The following is an 18,879-nucleotide window of genomic DNA, read 5'->3' on the forward strand; positions in this document are numbered from 1 at the left end:
TTTGATAGGAACAAGATCAGATTCAAAGTGCTTTTCTGGATTGGGTCCTGAAAGCTAACACCATTTTGAATCAAGTTAAACAGCCTATATCTGCCCTCATTCTATATATGTCATACTGTAGGTCTCAGTCACTAGATCTTGCAAATCTGTGAACCAGATGCTACCACTGGGGACCTCTCTCTTTGGGCCAAATGTGTAACTTTCTAGAGGTGTGGATGGGTGGCAGCGGTAGGGTGCACCAGGTAGCACCTGAAGCCATCTAAGGATCAATCAGATCATAACATTCCTCACCAGGATGGAGCAGGCTTTGTCAGGTTTAGAAGTGAGAAATAAAATAAAATGTAAAAAAATTTTTAAAAAGTGGGTCTAGAAATTAATAGCTTAGACATTTTCCCAAAAGAATGTCTGCTGCTGTAACTACCTATCTCCCATCTACACAGTGGGGATTTCTGTAACTTTAACTGATCAGAAAGAGATAGCAAAATTTTATTTGAAATAGTTACTTTGGATAGTAGTAGCACTATAAAGCTCAAATAAGACAAATGTAACCAGTCCCAACTAGAGCTAGTGCTTTTTTTTTCTTGTTACACACCACCTGTCAGATCTGTCACTGAAATAAAAATATACACTCAGAATGAGACTTGACCATACAGAGGGTTCGAAACAGATTTCAGTGTTTGTTGTTGCAAAGATTAAACATGTTATATTTCATTTTTATTACAATTTCATTCAGAACTCTCTTAAAATAAAATTAATTTTAATTAGCAAGACAGCTACATGAACTACCCTACCATTGTCTGCACATTGTTTCTTGTGTTAAAAAAAGGTAAGTGATGAGAATGAAGAGTAGGCAAACAAGCAAGGAAACAATTCTGATAGTTTTGTTTTTTTTTTTTTTTTCCCACCACCACGAAGCATTTAAAAAAGAATTCAACAATGAATCCGAGAAGAAAAAACCTTTTCTAAAAGAATACCTGATTGATTTTGAATAAGTTAACAGCCCCTTACAAGCTGAATAAAAACATAAGTGCTTTTTTCACGCTTTCTGGAAATCAGCTATTTGATCAAATGAACAAAGCAAGAGCCATACCCTGAAGAAAGCTTGATAACACAAAAAAAAAAAAATCAACATTTTAGTTGATATTAGGGCGTTTTAGTAGTAATTTGTCACAATGACATGAGATTTCTAGCACCAGCCATATGCCATCAGCCAACTTACATCCAAGAAAGCAAAATACTTTCTTGACACAACCCCCTCCACTTCTTGGTTCTATCACTGCATTTTGGTCTGAAATGGTATGGTTTACTTACAAATAAGCAGTGACTTGCCAAGATGAAGAGGACACTGAAAACTTAGTGAGAATAGAAAGTTTTTTAAAACTAATAATTAGCTCCTGTCCCAAATGTGCTATCTTAATTTTAGAAAGGTATAGCAGTAAGTTTCTTTAAAATTAAATCTTGGCACAATACAGAACCACAATAATCAGCTTGTTTTATTCTGCAATAAACATTTATTTGCACAGTACATCTACCTAACACTCCTCTCATGTGCCCTCTGGTGGCTCCACTATCCGAGTGTGGTCTTCAGAATTGGGAAAAAGAGAAAAATACTCCATCTCCCTCCCCAGCCTCCACACCAGCCTCAAACACTTAAAGATTAAGTTACTGACTGGTGTGATCAGTGATATTTCTTATATGTGCACTTCTACTCTCAAAATGAAATTAGTTTAGTCAGAAAAAAATTCTAATTGCTCCTCATTAAGATTTGTCATTCTGAAGCTTTTGGTGATAGACAGTCAGGGTGTCTAGGCCAGCACTGTATTTTGGATGATAAGTAGCTCTCAGTCATACTCATGTTGCAGCTGTGGAACATTTTCTCAGGTCCGTTCTAATCTTCATCCTGCCTCAGCACTATGAAAAACAGCAACTCATTTTCATATATGCTATAAATGTGAACTCATCTGTTAGAAAGCAGTCAGTTTTCTGCCTGCACATAGTATGGCAAGAATAGTAATAATAATTCCGTTCAAAATTTCCACAAGAAATTTCAGAAAAACTCCTGTGAGCATGCTAACTACAAACAAAAAGCTTTTCTTCTCTGCTTTCCTTACTTCATGTTCTATTCAGGAACAGTTTGCCTGTCATTTGCATTAGGTTATAGTGAAGTTTTGGGAAGGAAACAAAGACATAGATTTACTTTTCTATGCTGAAGACATAGCAAAATATTTGGGAGGTGGAAGGAGGTAGGGATGAGAGAATACAAGCATGTGAATAATTATTTCTCAACATAGTTAAGTCAAGTCTTACCATTTCATCCTTCTCCCACTTATCAGTGTTGCTCTTGTCCTGGTTTACTATGTAACCAGGAGGAAGCCAATTGACTGGGGGATCAAAAATTGATACCACCATACGACTAGGCAGTCCTTTCTTTTTTCCAAGGCGATACAAATTACAGTTGCTGACCTTCAAGAAAAACATTCTGATAAACCTCTGGACATACATTTACATAAAAACAGGTTAAAATGCAAAAGGAGTCAAACAATTTTACATATCAAGCCAGTTCTTGTACTATTTTGCGTCTTCTCTAGTTCTCAAAAGGAAGTTCAGTTTTCTTAGTATAGTACAACCACTTCACAGCAAGGCACAAACTTTTACAATCTTTTTTAAGGCCAAGCATACTAGGTGTGACAACGTCAGTTAAAGAAACCCGATAAACTGAATTCTCTTTGCAAAACAAAATTATTGCTACTTTAAAAATAACAGTACATTTATGCTGTCCAATTGTCACTAATAACTTGTCTTGACATTTGCCTTGAATATTCTATCACTTTCTTGATTTGAGCTGTGCAATTTACCTAGCCTTCCTTATTTTCCGAGATTGAGGTACTCATCACTTAATTATCAGTGATGCATTTCATCAGAGGAAGACAATTAAATCCTTAGCATTTAATTCAAGTTACCACTTGAATGGGGAAAAAAACCAAGGAAAACAAAAGCCTTCACGGTTGATTATTACAGAATTTAAAAGCAGCAGTAGGACTTCGCTCCTTACTGTTTACATTTACTTTAAAATACTTTCAGAAGTTTTGATGGAACAGTTCTGCAAGATTTTTGTTGCTTCATTTTTAGTATTCCTGTAAGAGCATGCTGAAACTTTCCAAGGAAAGTAGACTGCTGAGGAAACAAAGGCAAGGTCCAATAAAGCTACAACCTAAGGCCCTGTGCTGTTAACACAATCCTTCCTTCAAGAACTCCTGTTAAAGAGTTTCTACTCAATACAGCTCTAGTGTTCAGTCCACCAAACCTCCTCACTAAGCCAGACTTTCGGTTCTATTCAGTCCTGCCCATTCTTAGGCTGGTAATCAGCTGGTTTAGATTTCAAAATGAACTGCAGAGAAGTTTTGATCAGTTATAGCAACATTAATCCTGTAGTCCTGTATTTTTATTCCTAATATGCATGCTATTCAATATATCATCAATAACACTGTGGAACTAAATCAACCTGTTGCCATTCAACCTTCGAGCAAAATTTTTATATATATATGGCTTGCTACAGCTTGCTTTTTACCCAGTGTCACTGGATTGTTACTACTTACTTTTTTGCTTCTCATATATGACAGCCGTCCCTCATGAGCATCAGGGTAAGTGCAAAACAAGTATGTAGTGATGGCATGCTTTAAAAATGAATCGCCAAGCATTTCTAGCCGCTCCAGATTAAATCCATCACTAGCATTTGAAAGAGTCAAAGCTTGAAGAATGAGACCAGGATTAGGACCAAGAGTTTTTGAGGAGTACCCACTGGAAGGGCTCTTTTCAGAATCTGCTCTGTCTTTCAAAAGATTAATAGCTTCTGAAGTACTGGTGGTCACTGCCATTTTGGGGCATCCATCTGAGGTAGATCTGTTAGCATTTCCATCAAGGTATTTATTACTCAGTAGAGTACATTCATTGCTGGGCTTGGGCTGGTTCTCACTGTTGTATAAATTCTGAATGGGATATGAGGTAGTTGGTTGTACAGGTATTTCCTGCCTGCAGTAATTCAGCTGATTTCCTTGGCAAAAGTCTCTGTTAACTAAATCACAATTGCCATTGGCAAGACTTTTATTATAAGTAACACCATTAATTGCTGCAAGTTCTGCCGAGACATCAATTTGGAGTTTACTGGGTGACTCATTGAGCAGTGTTCTGTAACTCACAGACATTTGGTCATGGTTTTCTGCAGAAGAGGTTCTATTAGCACCTTGATGTGCAGCATTTTCAGGGACTACAGTTGTGCTGTGCTTGCAGTAATTTTCATTCTCTACTGAAGAGGAGTTAGGAATAGAGATGAAGGATTTGCTGTCAATAGACTTTTTCCACCCGAAGTCCAAGTTAGGATATCTGTAAAGATACACAATGATTTTGTTAAAAAATATTATCTCAAGACAAGAAGACTCTACGTGCACATACATTTTTTTTTTTTTTTAGAAAAGCCATATTCTTCTGAAAAGTGACTGGAGCAACTAACTACCGTATTCGCAATCAAGTCTTTTAAAACTGTTTCACTGAAAACCGACATGAATTAAACAAAGGGTTGAAAAGTCTGAAATTCACACCCTTATAGTTAACTTTCCACCTTGTTTTCCAATGAAGTCTGTTATCACATTGAAAAACACATACTGAAGAAATACGTGCCTGAAATCTGCAGGAAGTGATTTAACCCCCACACCAGCATCAGTGGCTGTCTGAGCTCTCAGTTCCTCTGCTGTCAGAAGGCAGTGCAGGCGATAAAGGATGCTGGGGAGGCAAACTGCTTTTCTCCACAAGGATGCTGGAATAGGATGTATAGCACAGAGCTCTGGAACCAGTATCTGGGGAGAGGAGTGGGGAAGAAAAGAATTTTACCTGTAAAGGTAGTCACCAGGTCACTGTCGAGAGAGAGGCAACTTGAATTAGACACTTTTGGTTTACCTGCTTATTTTGCAAACTTTCCCACTTCGCTTTTCTCTTCTCAGCACTGCTTAGTGGAAGTGCTTTCCCTTTCTGATTCAAATGGCGAGGAGTCAAAAGATTAAGTCTAAAAACCATGCGAAAATACTTTAATGTAAGTACATAATTAATGAATAGAACCTTCTAGCATATCTAAAGTGATGACTTATTCTTAGTATTCAACCTTAATGCATTGTGAGGTGACAGTACAGTTACCTCTGGAAAAAAATGACTCAAGTTACAGTTGTTTTAAGTACCTATCAAGAAAAAAGCCCAGTAATTATTTTAGAAAACATAAGCCCTCCCATGATAAAAAAATAATTTTAATAAGGGCACTTTATTATCAAAGTACAATCATCAGACATAAAGATGACTTGTTACCTTGAAGATGTGTGGTCCACATCCAGCAGTGGCTGGTTGAGATTGGTAAGGTCAAGATTATACTTTGTTTTATAATATTCAGCAAAAGTTTCATATTCAGGGGAAGGGAATTTACTGAGTGGAGTAAGATCAGTGTATACATCAGCTACATAGAATCGATGAGGCTGATCGAAATTTCGATACCTAAAAAAAATACCATAAATAATAACCATATAAAAAATAATTTGGCTTATATTCTAGCATTAGAGCAGAGTCTACACTAATTTCTTCGGGTTCTATTGAGGTCAAGTGACAAACCGTTAAACTTCTTTTTTTTATTTATTTTTTTTTGTAGAAACTATTTGTGTAGCTAATTCAAATACCAAATGAGAAGCGTGCTGTAATATAAAGAAGAATAAAGTCCATCTATGATCTATGAGATGACCTCTACAGGAAGATTTATATTAAATGCAGGATTTGTCTTCAATATCTAATATAAAAATCAAGCTCTGGACAACAATCTCAAAGAGTAATGCTGCAAATGATAATTTCTTAAGTTTCAGTCACTTAATAATTAAATTTGATAATTTGGCTTTTTGGTGTCTAGTCTCCTACATGCTACAACCAATAGAAAGGGAATTCTACTGCATACAAAGATTGTAATATCTCACATCCAGACTGGCCTTTTTACCAAGTCATTCTCCAAATAAAGGTAAAATACAAACACCCAAATATATAGTAAGCTAAATTCACAAGCCTTCCAAGGACAATGAAGTTCTTGTAATACAGGGAGAAGGTTAGAAAAATAAAGCCAGAACGCTGCAGCACCTTTACAGTGGCTACCTATGCCCATGGGATACAATGGTGATAAACATGCACAGGAAAACAATAATGCTATTAAAAAAATAATCACATCAACAGTCAATATTTAGATTTACTTATTAGCTTATTTTGCTGTTTGATCTGCTACATTTATCATTTTAAGTTTCTATTCAAATATATAAATAGACATCTCTAAGTAAAAGCACATGATTGAGTCTTTTCAGGTTTTTTCCAAAGAGAAAAATCAAGAAAACCATGTTCCCAGGCTGTCTGAACTTCTTCATTCGAGAACAGGCTGGTTAAAGGAGCTTTCAGGACATTATTTTTTCTTATGTTATTCACAATCATGCCTATCCCGAATCAGAACTGTGCCAATACACAGCCATCATATCACGCTTCCCCCCGAGGGGCTTAGAGCCAAGTGGAACAGAGAAGGATAAGCACATATTTTCACTATTTTTATGTTGACTGACAACAGAAGCACTTGAAATTCTGAGATTTCTTGATGTATGAAACAAAGCCAAAAATGTTTTGGCTTCTCCCAAGCCTGAGCATTACCAGACAGCAACAATAATACTGGTTTAGACACTGTGGCCAGATCTTCAGACAGGTGAAATGCCATAGCTTAATTTAAGTCCAGCAACTGTGCTAATTCACACCACCTATGAACTACTTCTCTACATCATTAACTCTGATCACATCACATGATGCTTATACACAGTGATGGTTCAGCACCACTTTTTTACAGTAGCATGTTTACTACAGTATTGCCAGCACTGGTAGGAAGACATTTAAAGAAAAAAAAAAACCAAAAGCCTAACATAGATGAGGCAAAAAGAAAGTATATTATTTATTTTCCATGTATATTCTGCAACTACCATTGTTCACTATATAGTAGGTAGAAGCACAAGCCAGTCAGTCCATTTTCTTTATTCACATCATGTCAAACATGACACAGGGAAAAAATAAGTCTCAAAAAGCCCTACCAATTCTGGAGAACCTTTGCATATCCAATACATAAAATGATGTAAATTTCTCCTCTTAATACCACTCAACAGAAAGATTTTTCTAACTGGTCTTTTTCACTTGTTAATTTTTCCATCTACCAACAGCACACCTCTTTTTAGCAGGCCTTTCATGTGCATAAGCAGTAACCAGAGAACAGAACTTCCACTCAGCCTTCCAAATTAAAATTGGTATCAGTAGGCCAGTTCTTGACAAAGTTGCAACTTTTTATCAGTTTTACATTTTGTCAGGACCTCTACTACTCCTAATAAACAAGTCTTGAGAGGCCTAAACACTTACATCCTACTATATATATAAGATCAACTATTAAATAAAAAATATCTTTGAGACACCACCAGATACCTTCAGATTAATACCACACATTTATTACAAGCAATGCTGTTACAGATACTAACATTCCCTTATTACAAGTGTTTGTATAAATATAAAAGGTAAATACCTAAAGTATGTATACAGCACTCACCGTGGAATGATAACAGCATCCTGGTAATCCTCTAACTTGAAAATAAAAGGCATTTCTTTTGTGTACTGTGTACTGGGAATGCCTGTACGTGCCTCAGATTTCTCAATGTCTTCCATAAACTTAAAGTCAATGTCCAAAGTGCTGGAGTCATCAACTGAAAAAGGAAAACGTACAACTCAGCTCTTCAGGGGAGAGTTTTCCAGGCTGAACATTTCTAGGAAGTTGTAAATTACAAATTTTTCTTCTTATTCCATACACATATTTGATTATTTTTAAAAAAATTCAAATGAGAAATACACAGAATTTAAATCTTTATGGTGGCAGCCAAAACCTACTATAAATGAACTCATATCACCAATTTCAAATTTGGAATTGTGAAGTCATAATAAAAATATAACTGATTGTGGATGCTGACAGTCTGATCTGAGGTTATTTTCCACTGTTAGCATCCACAACTGACAATTTCACACTATCACATATATTACTTCTGCAGCTAACACCTGAAATTTAAAATAAAATTAACGAATGTGTTGCTAAATGAATTAAATGTGAATATTTACAAAACAAGAGCTCTGTCCTTACCAACATTAAGAGGTAGAACACAATAGGCTGAATCAGCTTCTGTGGGTTTGAACTCTAGTGCAGGTTTCTCAAGACGAAGAATATGTGAAAATATGTACTGGTGGAGTCGCGTTATAAGCTCAAGCATTTGCAGGGAGAGAGTGAAACCAGATTTCTTAAGCTCTATAGATATTGTAACCTCTCCAGAGCGAGTGTACACAGGAAAGTGAGGAATCTAAATAAGAAAAAAAAAAAAAAAAAAAAAAAAATTGAGTGAAAATCCAGAGTAGGATTCCTCTACAGAGTACCAGGTCAGTTCAAATGCTGAGGTAGCACTTGCCTGATCCCAGAGCAAACTGGATCAAAGTGGATTGCAATTTTGACCTTTGATGATCATCAACTGTAGATGAGATTTTGAATGCTTAAAGAATGACTGCTTAATAGTTCTCCCAATGTTTTATAGCTCTTCTGTTTATATAAGATCAAGTAAAAATACGAGTCTTTTCTATTATCAAGGAAGAAATGTGATAACCCGCAATATTCCCAACATGTTTTCTTCTGTGGACAACAGAAAATAATATTTGAAAATAAACTTCTTCAGCTGAGTCTCATTCACAAAAAATGTCTTTCTGTTAAAAATGTTTTGAAGGAAGAGGTGCCAATTTCAATTAACACAGCCTACTTTTTCTGCTGCTGCAGACTACAATTGCTGAGAGGACTTGTTACCAAAGCTTCTGTGCAGATAAGGTAGCACTGCAGGCCATCTCTGTAGCTGGCAACACCACTCCTGGCATACCTCATGCAAAAAAGGGGGAACTTTGAATCTGCTATTGCAAAATAATATGAAATAAAATTGTAAAACAAAAGTTTGGCAAAAATAGGACAGATTGTTCCATCACAAAGGACAGAAAGTGAATTCATGACTGGACTGGATGGATATTACTGTTTATTTTCAGGTTACTTGATACAAGCATCACTTAGGGTCATTTCCAAATCTTTAGTCTGGAGGTGAAGAATAAGTGAAAAATGACACATTGTAAGGCATGCAGAATACAAAAGAAGCTAGATTGATTACCTGAGGTATAGGTTTGGCTGTCAATATGCCAAAACATCTTGTTGTATCCTCAGGAGGATATAGCTTTCGTCTCCTGAAGTTAAGCTCATCAGGTAGAGGAGTTGTTAACACCATTCCTATTACATACAGGTAACAGGGCTGATCAGCTTTGGGATAACTATCCCTCAAACATTCTGGAATCTAAAAATAAAAAAAAAGGAAAAAACTAACATGATAAAAATCCACAAAACATACCTAAAGACTATTCTTTAAACAAGGCTTCACATGTTTATTTGGAAAGGTACTGCTAAAAATGAGGAATAAAAAAATTAATCTTGACTTCAGTAATGTTTTCTTTCTTCAGCAAAAACATCTGGTCAGCAGCCTGCCCTGGCAGCCATGAGATCTGTCTGAAAGCTTGCATCAAGGGAACATGATGCTCCCAGACCTTTCTATGTGCCAAGAGGCAACTTCCATTACATCCCTAAACTTCCTCTGTCTCCACTCCGTGTTAGAAATGGAAATCTAACTGTAGAACACAGGTAGCATTTTGCCATAAATACAAGTCAAGTTTTAGATGCCAATTTCCATATTTAGCCAGCAACTCTGGAGCATACTTTATGTCCAAGGGCTTTGGACCTTAAGAGCAGAAGATTAAAAAAAAAAAAAAAAAGGAAAAAAAGAAAAGAAATGCATGCACAAGAAAAAAACCTACATCCCAGTAATTCCATGTTCATATAAGCTTGGCTGAACACACAGCTTCATTAACATGGATTAGTTCCCCCAGCATACTGTTTTAAAAGTATCAAGAATATTTTTCATACACTTGGGACAAATGTACAAAGTTCGATACACTGCCCTTCTGCCCAGGTACTGCCCTGTGGAAGATCTGTAATAACAATTCTAGCTTGTAGACGTGAATAATCACAAGAGCCACAAGGACCTTTAACTCTGCTGCTCGTATTTCTCATAGACCCTAAGAAACAATGCTTTATGTTTGGAAGAAGTTCATTACTTTGTAGGTCGCAAAAACGATCCTCCTGTTTATCTAAAACTTAATAGCAACACATGTTACATGTAGCACTGGATTTTAAAGTTATACTGTAGCAAAACTATGGCCTTGGCTTAATGGAAAATTTCTCATAAGTTTAATAACTGTATTAAGCCCAAGAGGATCTTGTAGACCTTCACATTTGCCAAAACTTTTTTTCCAGATGTGAAAAGCTGGTACAAAAGCAAGAGAAAGTATTCTGGGATTCTGTATTTAAAAAATGACCGAGAAAGAATGATGCATCACTGGACAAATCAACTCCTCTGAATGAGAGATACCACGGTCATGCATTTTACGAGTCATCCTTATTCCAGCAATCACTAGTGAGGTAAGAGGCCTGAGAAAGGCAACTGTAAAACAAACAGCATCAAGAAACACTGTGCAAAAATTCAAATTGCTTGTGCAATCTTGCAAAAGAAAGGTTTTCTCATCTGTCATCCCCTCTGTAATATACTCTGTGATACTACTGTATCCTTTCCTAATAACCAATAATAAAATTGGGGCATGTGGAGGATGCCAACAATGGAATTACTTAAGGGCTCTCACCATAACTGAGGCTAATGTGAGTGCCCATGCTGGCACTCCCACATGTGACCAAAGGATATTCGTTTCTCATGAAACTCAAAGATCATCAGAAGCTACTAAGGAAACTATTCTGAATGAGTGACCTGTCCTATACAAAAGGTCTCAGAACCTGTAACAACTGCAAAGGAAGAAGGAATGTTCCAGAGTAGTTGCAAAATACTCTTGACAAAGCTTTCCTTCTCCATTGTCTCTTAAAGTATTTCCCACTCCCCCATAAATACTATTTAAGCAGTCAAATTCTACCAACTGACATGGTTGCTCTCTGCTGTAACAGATCTGTGTTAAGTTACTTAATAATACACAGCTACTTATTTTAAAATATGAAAGTTATACTTATTTGATAGTCTCAGATTTAAACTAAAAATTATGAAATTCCGTGTTTGATGAGAAAAGTCACCAAACTAAATCAAGCATCTTAAAAAAATAAAAATTAAAAAATTCCTGTGTTTAGTGCCTAGTAGATAACTTTGACTTCCTGGGCATTTCCTTCAATCTTCAATTCTTCGTCTAAAAAGCCAGTGATTTTTCCTTTGCACTAGTACATTTGCCAGAGAACTTATTTTTACAGATTACTAATGCAGGACAATTTTTCCTCCCAGTTGCTTCTGTACTAGGCAAATACAGTCAAGAAGCTCCACAGAAAGCTGTACATTCTTTGAACTACAGGAATGCTTCCAAAGCATATGGTCCCATAACCCATTCAGGTAACAGTGTAAGTTTCCATACAGCTAAAACTGTAAAATTATTTCCACCACAGATGCAAGACTCATAAAAGATTCTTGTCAGAAAAGAGTTAGCAATTTTGTCTTATCAGTACATAAAATATTTTATTAGAGATGTGGACAGCAGTGAGTGATACTAACAGCTTTAGGATAGCACTGTCTTCGTTTTGTAGAGCCTGGCCTTCCTGGAACACTTGTTTCTTCTTCATCATGTAAATCAAGCTCCTCCTCATATTTAACCGTTTCTTTACCAACTGGCATCAAATGATCATCCAGTTCACCTGAATATTTTTAAATACAAATTAAATTAAATACAAAGAAATAGCATTATGAACAATCAAATCTTGGTTCCTTCAGATACTACACACTAGATATGACTGCACATGAAAACACCTCATCTAAGTTTTTAAGATGCACTTACTACTGCACGACTGCTAAAGTGTGTGTAACTTTGGGGAAAAATTGAAACAGTTTTAATTTTTGGCACAAATACTTATTTATAGTAAAAAACCTCTGAAAATTTAATTACAAATTTGAATTCTGTAATGAAAAGAGCAAAGAAAAACAGACTCTTTTTGCCCATAAAAAACAGTGACTGCAACACTGATTTTAAAAATCACTCAGAGTTATGCCATGGAAGAGGGAACAGTTGTATTTCTGTACCACTCTAAAAAGGGAATTACTTCTGTTGAATGTGAATTCTCAACAATGAGTTGAGCCATCACAGTGTTATTCTTGAATATGTTTATTGATATGAATTAATGATCAAAAGGTTTAACTCGGACAGGGAAAAAAAAAAAAAAACAAAAAAACAAACCAACAAACCCCAGACCTACAGTTTTTTGTTTAAAAGATCCACAAATAGTTCTGTATTTCATCAAAGCACCTGTAACATGGAATTCTCTTCAAAACATTCCACAATAAAGAATACACTCCATTACACTTGCTAGAGACAAGAGCGATGAAGTAATTCTGCAAGGTTCAGTTTTTGGAACATGACTTACGATACTGTAGAGAATACAACAACTTTAGGGGGGTGTATTTTAATTTGTTACAACTCACTTTAAAATACAATTTAGATTTTGGCTGTAGTCCCTGTCCTATAATCAAGTGTATCCAATGTCAAAATCTGTGTGTCTTATTGTTACATTAACTGTTTAAGAGAAAATAAGTTAAATGAAAAGATTCCACTGGAAAATTTAGCTTACAAGGGGTAAGCTAAATTAGCCTGTACATGATCAGACCACAAAACAAGGAAAGAGAAAGGAAGCTATAGTAGATGGCTATAGCAGAAATGCTATATGCATATGCATAATACTACACTGTATTCACTTTTTCAACTATAAAATATTCTTTACCAAAGAGATGTTTTTCCAGTTCTTACCAATTTTGTGCAGTTTTTCACAGCAAATAAGAGCTACAACTCTCTCAGCCAGTCTTGCACAACTCATTGGAGGACCCTAGAAACATTTAAACATTTATTTTTAAAAATCTGTAGATCAGTGTTTTATGTATTATACGTATTTAATTAGTTAATTTAACATAAACATATTAGGTTAGCAAAACTTCTAAAAAATCCACACTGATAACAGTTTTGTGAAGATTTTCAGGCTTACAAAGTTTTTCCACAGAAGCCAAAATTATAGGAACTCAACATACTACTACTGATCAAAATCAGTAAAGGATGTTTTCCTAAACTGACACATAAATGTGTGAAAAACACAAGGCACTGAGAAGAACATCTACATATTTTTGTATAATGATAATAAACAGTAACTGCTGGAAAACAAACAACAACAGAAACAAACTGCGATCTAAATACAGTCATGAAGCACAACACAGGAAAAGAAAAAGTGATTTTCATTACTAACAATCAAACTAATTCTAGAAATGGCACAGACACATGTATACAAACATATTAATTTATTTTCATGTTTTTCCTTCCCCAGATACCTACAACAATTGAAGCTCGAAGAGGCGAGTTGATTGGCAGGTAGAGAGTAGAGTAAAATGTGTGATCAGGTAGTTCTCGGGTTTTACACTTGGGAGCCAGGTGTGTAAATGGATCACTTGGTAATCTAGCGCAGTACCTAAGTTGATAAAACATTTTACAAATCATCAAAACCTGCAAATTGAAACCTAAACACATTTCAGTGGAATCTTGCCTTACTGGTGTAAACATTGAGATGATTTGAGGCCATACTGAGTACTGCAAGGGTACACTGCTGACTCATCGTCAACTAGCTACCGAGCGGAAGACCTTCAAGTCCTCTACTACAAAGCTGGCTTCCAGCAAAGTGGTTCCAAAGTTGTAGTGATGCACAAGACTATTCCATCTCAAGTCCCAGAGCCTGCATTTGTCTTTGTTTAATCTCCCGAGTTTATTGTTGTCCTACTCCTTCCGTTTGTCTTAGCTCCCCCCAGAATGGTAGTCCTCCCGCCACAGCACTCATTTCCCCCTCTCCCAAACTGGTGTCAAATGCAAACCTGCTGATGTTAAGCCATACCAGAACTCCTAATGGCCCATGAGTAATGCCACCTATAAAAAGTTGCCAGCCAGCCTTGGAACCATCTACCATTACATCCTTCAAATCTGACTGTTCTACCAGTCAGAGTCTCAGGCAGTTCATCTAAATGGTCTGTATCTCCAGAATTTGGCTACTAAGGTATTATGGCAATTGCATCAGAAGTTTTACCACCCGTAAAAGACATTCACTGTTTTTCCCCTGTTCATAGAGTCAATCACTTCATCACACAGGAGATAAGATCAGTTGGGCTAAAAATGCCCTCAATAGAACTCTGTGGGCTACTGCCAACACCCTTTTCCTTTATGTGCCTGGGAACTGCTTCCATAAATACTTCATACAACCAAGGTAAAACTGACCAGTCCATAGCTCCCTGGATTCCTTACCTCTTCTGAAGTGTCATAACACCCTTTCCTGTCACTGAGGACTTCTTCTAATTGCCATGGCCTTATAGAGGTGATATTTGGCTAGGCTGCTTAGAAGCATACCATTACTATGTTCAGCTTACTAATTATGTTTTTAAACATGACAACAGATTGCTATTACAAATATGAATATGTGAATTAGAAGATTTTATTACAGTTTTAAGAAGACACTTATTTTTAAAGCTAGCTTGTCAAACAAAAAAAAAACCACCAAAAATAATCTTACTACCCATTTTGAAACAGAATGTTTTCAGGTCAGCTTTTAACTAAATAGTAGCCAATATCACTGCATTTTCCATCAAAGCTATAACCTCTGTAGGGTAAAGAGACAAAAAAAAATTATCCTCCACTGTGACCACTTTCTTTAGGAGAGATGCTGCTGTCAGGGTTCCTAAAAGGAAATGTGTCCAATGCCCCGGCCTACCTTGCTTCCACACTGCAAGGCAGACTAAGAAACTTTTTATTCAAGACAAGTAAAAAGTGAATATGCCTCTTACCTATTTATGTGTCCAATAGCAGTGTTAATTGTAACTCTTGGACTGTTCTCATCTGGCCTCAAGACATAGGGTGGAAATACATCATCATCATCAACAACAGGTTCAGTTTCGTTGTCATTTGTATCAACAGATTTTGAGCATTTGTTTCTGAGGATCTTAACATTTCAAGAACAGAACATGAGAGACTTTTCTCTTAAAAAATACCACGATACATTTAACAAAAAAACAGGCACATTCCTTTGAGCTCATACCTTCTCAATTGCTTTGTATGTCTTAAGATCTTCTTCAAAACTTTTGATTTTGTCTGTATCTGCTAACATAATGTAATTGGAAATTGGTGCTCTAGCTCTTCCTTTTGACTGTACATAGGAACGGTACTCTGTGGGCAAATCAAAACGCACCACCAAGTTGCATTTTGGTATGTCAACACCCTCTTCTACGATACTGGTAGCAATAAGTAGGTTGGTCTCATGAGCTCGAAATTTTCTAAGAACCTGCAAAAGTAATGAAGACAAATTTAAGAAATTAGTCTGAAATCCATTCCCATCATCAGATTCATCAAAAGTCAAGAAGACCAAGGAGAGTGGATCAGGCATTCCAGAAAAATATCTAAATATGCAGATATAAAACTATTAAAAAAAGTCTTTTCAGAAACACAGCAAGACTATTTATCAGAACAGGAAGATTCCTAGGAATCAAATCCAGTGTGTGGAATTACATGAGCCCAAGAAGCCAGCACAGTCACAAGCAAGGGAGAGGATGCCATCTAATTTACTTGCTATTTTCAGCTGTACTATATTAAAAAAAAGTATGCTGCTTTCAGAACAGCATCTTTTCCAACCATTTCTGAGGATGAAACATCCTTGAGAGGTACAAGCTCTGGAATGGGCTTCACTTCTGGTATTTCTGCTATTTACTGAACAATATTATGGAAAAGTTTAGGTGTGGGGGGAGGTCAGGACAACCTAGCCAGTTGTGATGGATTTGCATTTTCTTTCAAAATACTTCACATGCTTTAAGTGAGGACAAAATCATGTTTGTATCATTTAATAATTTACCAAATTCACTTTTAGCAAAGATAAATGTTAAACTAGCTTAACTGATGGAAGTGTCAGGAACCTCGATTTTCTTTACAGTTACTATACTACTACTAATCCAATGCAGCAAAATAAGACAGTTGACAATCTGATTAGAGACAAACATGATTTTACCTGAAATTCCTATTTCTTTTGTGTAATGTGACAGAGCAATGTCTCCAACCACATCTTGGGTTTTAGTTTGGTTTTGTATCTCCAATAAGCATACTTGTTAAATCGAAGGTATTCCCTGAACTCTGAATGACTGTGCCCCAGACTCCACCAGGTTTCTTTTGTTTTTAAAGACACACATTCAAAAAAAAGAGAACCAAAACAAAAAGAAAGCAAAAGATTCTGAAAGCACAGCTAGTTTCAATTATTTTTCTTGAAGTTACCTCTTCTTGCTTTCTGAATTCTACTTCCATCTGCTTGTTACGAGGCTGGTTCTTGCCAATGCCATGTCCAGTTATAAAATTGCTACTGATGTAAGCCAGTTCTGGATCTTGCTTGCCAGCTTCTTTTATTAACCTAAAAACATTATATGCATTTTTACAAGTTACACAACCCAGAAAATGGCAGAAAATTGTTTTTTTGCAGGACTTACATTGAAAGAAAAAATGAAAACATGACAATTAAGCCATGCTAACAAAAACTGAACTTAGTTTTCTCTGAAAAAGGTAGCTCTAGTGAAAACCTCTGTAAAGATAATAAAAGGTAAACTGCATACATATACAGCATGAGTATGCATCACATGCATTTCAGACCCGTCATAGTAAAACCAGCTATTTTTTTTTTTTAAATCAATATATTACTGTAAGGATCACGGTTGCTAAGGCACTGTACTCACAACCACTTTAGTTAATCTCATTTTCTGTAAATTATCTCTGACTTTAGCAGAAAGACCTGTAACAGCTCCTTCAACAAAGTATGCTTCCTCAGTATCAGGCATCAATTTTTAGGGTAAAACATAGATTATCATTTCCTTTAATGTTAAAATACATATTCTGTTCAGGTATACCAATGACAAAATATTGACCTGGTTTTCTGAAGAGCAACACTCAGCTGCCCAGTGAGATGTTTACTAGTTTTCAAATTAACTCAAATTAGAGGATTTAAAAGGAGCACTGAACAGGGAGATGAAGATCATCTATGCTCTCAGTTTATTCCCCTACCTCCTTCTTTAGGTTACAGAAGCTCATAAATAACACACTGCATCTTAAATCTACAAATGTATAGTTCTAAAGCATAATTACATTATGCAATCAAAGTAATTATGCTGCAGCATCCTTAGCTGACCTGTTCCCAGCATGGACAGAATCTGGGATTCCACAACCATAACAGTTTTTTGAGCAGCAGAGACAGTTAACAAAAATCAAGGCAACACATACAAAAAAATTACATCCCTTGCATGTGTCACTATAGCCATCCCAGTACCACTTTGCTCATAGCACATCCACTGTGTACACCAGCAGGTACTCCTTGTATTCCAAGGACAGCCTGCCTCTCCATACCTCCAGCAGTAACTCAAAGCTTTCCCAGTTACCTCTGGTATGTGAACCAGTTACCCAGTTCTGCCTCACATACCAGATGGGAGCTGTGCCAGTCCCCAGCTACATGCCTACCACCTGCCCCGTGCACCAAATCAGATGGCAAATGGCAGAGTTCTACCTTTGGAAAACTACTGAAGTCCCTCCCCTTCACCTGGTTACTGTTTTAAACAAGACTTATGGGAACATAAAACACCTTCAACACTTCCTTCCCTTGCAATCTATAAAACCTGGAAAGGAAAGGGAGCATGGGGAAGAGAATGAAAATGTGGCAAATAGCTCACAGACTAGGAGGATCCTCCTGTACTAAAATGCATGAGATTTCCCCAAGGCTGAGCAGCTTCATGTTTCTCCATGCAGTCTAGACTTCATACAGACATACTTAGAAGGGTTAATAAAAAAAAAAAGGTAACTATTTTTTTTGAATATTTCTTTTTCCATATGGCATTTCCATTAGGTCACATAGCTTCAGTTTGAGTAGCTACTAAGCATCTCAAACATTCTTACTGTATCTCACTTATTATAGAATGGACAATCAAAACCATGTGAATAAACATTCTACAGTGCACACCTTTGGCAAGTTCTTGAGAAACACTGAAGACTTCAACCTTGTGGTTAAAAAAAGTATTATTAGTATTAAAGTAACAGGTGTTGGTTTTCAGATATAAAAACTTCTGCTTTCAGACTCCTCTCTAAGGGACTTGAGAGGCACCACAATGAAAATGGAAGGAACCTGGGGTTTAGAAAATGTATTCTTTTCTGAAAAGGAGCTTATAGGCATCAGAACTCAACTGTATACCAAATAAAACAGTAAGTGAGCCACTTCAGCATTTAGGTGTAATAACAGTCAAAGAATAAACTGAGGTGCTTGTTTTTCTAATTTGTAGTGTTTAAAATATATGCAGTGGCTGTTGTGGAAGATCCCGGAAGAGATTAGCTCTAATTACTGCTTCAGAGAAAATTCCTGTTTCTCCCAGAAAGTAAAACACATGCCATGAATTTTGCCATTCCTTAGTCATCACAGACTTCATAAAATGGGATTCTGGTCTATAAATACCACCATGATAATTCTAAGAAAAACTATACTTGTGCTTTAAACTTAGTTCTGATGTAACAATCTATACTGGATTACTGGAAGCTCAAGTGTTTTTGATATACTAATTCAAACAATCATTCCTTACTCAGGAGACACTCTTT

At 36.3% G+C, this 18,879-nt stretch overlaps 1 protein-coding gene across 2 annotated transcripts in view; it reads right to left on the minus strand.

The window, feature by feature from the left end:
- DICER1 (dicer 1, ribonuclease type III) overlaps positions 1 to 18,879 on the minus strand; it is a 39,699-nt gene that overhangs the window by 2,573 nt on the left and 18,247 nt on the right. For both annotated transcript variants that reach the window (XM_008937770.1, XM_008937777.1), the window contains exons 10-23: positions 16,531 to 16,663; positions 15,311 to 15,553; positions 15,060 to 15,214; positions 13,570 to 13,702; positions 12,997 to 13,072; positions 11,754 to 11,893; positions 9,276 to 9,455; positions 8,222 to 8,435; positions 7,640 to 7,793; positions 5,350 to 5,532; positions 4,951 to 5,056; positions 4,675 to 4,850; positions 3,597 to 4,380; positions 2,308 to 2,463 (exon numbers count right to left, since the gene is read on the minus strand). In XM_008937770.1, coding sequence (XP_008936018.1) covers positions 2,308 to 2,463; positions 3,597 to 4,380; positions 4,675 to 4,850; positions 4,951 to 5,056; positions 5,350 to 5,532; positions 7,640 to 7,793; positions 8,222 to 8,435; positions 9,276 to 9,455; positions 11,754 to 11,893; positions 12,997 to 13,072; positions 13,570 to 13,702; positions 15,060 to 15,214; positions 15,311 to 15,553; positions 16,531 to 16,663 — 2,833 coding nt within the window. The remainder of the gene's footprint in view (positions 1 to 2,307; positions 2,464 to 3,596; positions 4,381 to 4,674; positions 4,851 to 4,950; positions 5,057 to 5,349; positions 5,533 to 7,639; positions 7,794 to 8,221; positions 8,436 to 9,275; positions 9,456 to 11,753; positions 11,894 to 12,996; positions 13,073 to 13,569; positions 13,703 to 15,059; positions 15,215 to 15,310; positions 15,554 to 16,530; positions 16,664 to 18,879) is intronic.

The sequence above is a fragment of the Merops nubicus genome, unplaced genomic scaffold (genome assembly GCF_000691845.1).
Source record: "Merops nubicus isolate BGI_N331 unplaced genomic scaffold, ASM69184v1 scaffold21980, whole genome shotgun sequence".
Lineage (NCBI taxonomy): Eukaryota > Metazoa > Chordata > Aves > Coraciiformes > Meropidae > Merops > Merops nubicus.